Genomic DNA, 3,167 nt, shown 5'->3' with positions numbered 1-3,167 from the left:
CAGGAATCCCCGATGCATGCACGTGGGTTATGAATGTTGCATGACCAGTAGGGGCACCCCCCATAGGTTTCGGGCCACCATTTGCAGTAATCCTCTGTCTGATCATATAAGAAGCAAAGGTAAGGCCTAGTGGCTGTTTTTAAAAGTTCAGAATTCTGGGAGGAGAGGGGAAGGAAGATAGATGCATTACATCCCGTAGGGGCGCGATCAACCAAAGAAACTAGGCGAGTGTAATGAGTGCTGCCTTGGACATATGTCTCTCTGACTTTGAATCTCCAAGTATAAGAGGAGGACAATGATGTCCCCGGGAGAAGGGTGATGACTGTGAAAATACCAATTAGAAGAGTGGGAGTCATGGTGGAGTATGGGCGGTTACGCGAGACAGGCGAAGCTTTAGAGGATAGTTAGGATGTGGAGAGCAGGAGTAAAGGGGAAGTCTAGGAGGTGATTCTTGAAGTTCCTCTGGGGTAGTCTTGTCATCAGCAGGTGGGGCGGCCTCCTGGTGATATGGCTTCAACAGGATTCCTCAGTTTGATCTGCTATGAAGCATAGCATTGCTGAACATAAGTGGGATGAGGTGGCCCAGTTGAATCCAGTAACATTAAGGGCCCAATTACAGCCAGTGAAAGGGCAATTGCCTTGGCCCATAAACTGAGAGCGGATGGTGCCATCCTGCTGCCATGTCGCTTGGATGTAGAAGCTCCATCTGTGGGTTGGGATAGAAGCTTGAGAGAGATTAATGATTAGTAACAGGAGAGGGTTGGTGAGAAACTTTAAGTTTGGTGGGCCCCAGCATGGTGGAAACATGACTGTATGGGGTCCTGTCTGGCAAGGTTTCAACAACTGAGAATGTAGCTCTCAAAGTAAAACTGCATCACCCGGTTGAAGAGGGTCCGATTTAATTCCTGGTTGTGCTGGAACAGAAGTAACAAATGATGCAGGAAGACACCGGTCTGAGTGTTCTCTTAGGAGTTTGTATGGAAGCATGAGATAGGGCAGGTAGGACACAAGGGGAGGAGGAGTGACAGGAAAGTTTTAGTTGATTAAGAAAGGCACCCATAGAACAGCTCAAAGGGGCTAAGGCCTGAGGGGGCTCTAGGGGTTGCCCGAATTTGGGTGAGGGCCAATGGCAAAAGATTGGGCCAGGACAGTCTGAGTTCAATAGCAAGTTTAGTGAGATGATCCTTGAGAATGCCATTAGGCCTCTCAACCTTACCCGAGGATTGGGGTCAGTGGGGGATGTGGAGCCTCCAAGTGCTGTTAAGGCCTTTGGAAACTAGTTAAACAATCTGAGAAGTAAAGGCTGGACCGTTGTCTGACTGGATGGAGGCAGGAAGTTCGAACCTAGGAATGATCTGCTCAAGGAGGATTAAGGCGACAATGTCAGCAGTTTTCCTGGAGGTAGGGAAGGCTTCTATCCAACTGTAAGAGAGTGCTATCCCCAAATTACAAACAGTTAAATCCTGTGTCAAGGCCTGACCAACGTGGTAGGGACTGTCCCTGAAGTCTTGGGGTAGGCCTGTCCATGTCAGCTGTTGAAACCTAAAGAATGTAAGGTCTTCCCATGTGAAGGCAAAGAGGTAATAAGAGTCAGGATGCAGAGACACTTTAAAGAAATCAGCTTTAAGATCCAGGACAGTAAAGTGAATGGTCAAAGGGGGATATGAGAAAGAAAAGCATGAGGGTTGGAAACCACCGAGTGGATGGGAAAAACTGCCTCATTAATTAGGTGGAGGTCCTGGACCCAGTGATAGGCTCCAGAGGGTTTGTGCACCGGCAATATAGGGGTATTACAGGGGGAGTCAGTAAGTATTGGGAGTCCCTGGGCCAGCAACCAGTCTATAATGTGTTTAAATCCCTCCATATGGGTTTTGGAGATAGGAAATTGGGAACACAAGGAAGTTTAGTTTGGTGTTTCAGCTGGGTATGGACTGGCTTGGGGTGGGAGGCAATAACCAACATGGAGATGTCTCAGACCTAGGGATTAGGGGGCAATGGCACAGTAGGTACTGTCAGGTCATTAGAGAGGGTAAGAGTTAAAGGCCGAAGGAGATGGGTGGTAGTATTCTTGGGGTGTAATTGGAGGGTGGCTCCTAATAACTGGAGAACATCTCTGCCTAGGAGAGGAACTGGACAGGATGGAATGACCAGAATAGTGAGTGAATGAGTGTCCCTCCAGGGCACAGGCCAGCTTTACAGTTGTTTGGGGAAAAGGGTTTGTCATCAATCCCCATAACTGAGACCTGGGAAGGAAACAGAGGCCTAGAATGGGCAGGCAAGACAGAATAGGTAGCCCCTGTGTCCACAAGGAAGGTTATGGACTTACCCGCTGCCTGGAGCATTACCCTGGGCTCGGAGAAGGCTGAGGGGTTCTTTGAATCTGGGCTTCTTCAGTCTTCTGCAAACCCCAAAAGTTCAGGAGAAGGGACTGCCTGACTGGTCATACTCCTGCATAGAGGCGCCGAGGAAGGGCCAGCCATGGGGCAGTCAATCTTCCAATGTCCTGTCTGCTTACAGGTGGGGCATGGCCCAGAAGGAGGCCATGGGTTTGGGCATTGGCGGGCCCAGTGACCTTCGCATCCATATTTGAGGCAAGCCTCTGGTGGAGAGGAATGCTGGTTCCCCTCTGAAACTTTTGCTGGAGATGTAGGCCTCAGGGCTGCTGTCAAGGCCTTAGTTTGGGGTGTTACCTTCTTTTCTGCAATTGAGCCTGCTTTAAAGGCCATTTTCACCAGATCTCAGATAGGGGTCTGAGAGTCCTCCTCAGCCGATTGAGTAATGAAATGGGTTGCTAACACTGTAGTCCTGATGGGAGACTCAAGATCTAGCTTAGTGTATTTGGTTAGGGCTTCTGTAAGGCAGTTGAGAAATAAGGATGGATTTTCATCAGGGTTCTGGGTAATGTCCTTCAGTTTATCAAAGTTAACTACCTTATTAGAAACGACTTGCATGCAGTCCCAGTTAGGTTCAGTTATGGGACGTGAACTCGGACTATCCCTTCAGCACCAGCTACTTCCCTGAGAGGACAAAGGAACTGTGAGTTATCTGATAAGAGGGATCAGTGGGACCGGGTGTGGGCACTGACAGGAGAAGAGAGGCATGAATAGGGGGAGGGAAAGGGCTTATCAGTAGAAGAGGTGAGCAGAGTGGGGGGGGGGGGGGTTCCG

At 49.3% G+C, this 3,167-nt stretch overlaps 1 protein-coding gene across 1 annotated transcript in view; it reads right to left on the bottom strand.

Annotated features, from left to right (window-relative positions):
- Positions 1 to 1,357, bottom strand: part of LOC125612125 (ERV-BabFcenv provirus ancestral Env polyprotein-like) — a 4,651-nt gene extending 3,294 nt beyond the window's left edge. Inside the window, exon 1 of the mRNA XM_048788934.1 lies at positions 4 to 1,357. Coding sequence (XP_048644891.1) covers positions 4 to 356 — 353 coding nt within the window. The 5' untranslated portion in view covers positions 357 to 1,357. The remainder of the gene's footprint in view (positions 1 to 3) is intronic.
- Between the last annotated feature and the right edge of the window lie 1,810 nt (positions 1,358 to 3,167).

The sequence above is a fragment of the Marmota marmota genome, unplaced genomic scaffold (assembly GCF_001458135.2).
Source record: "Marmota marmota marmota unplaced genomic scaffold, marMar, whole genome shotgun sequence".
Taxonomy (NCBI): domain Eukaryota; kingdom Metazoa; phylum Chordata; class Mammalia; order Rodentia; family Sciuridae; genus Marmota; species Marmota marmota.
The sequence above is the reverse complement of the archived record's forward strand: the minus strand, read 5'-3'. Positions and strand labels throughout refer to the sequence as shown.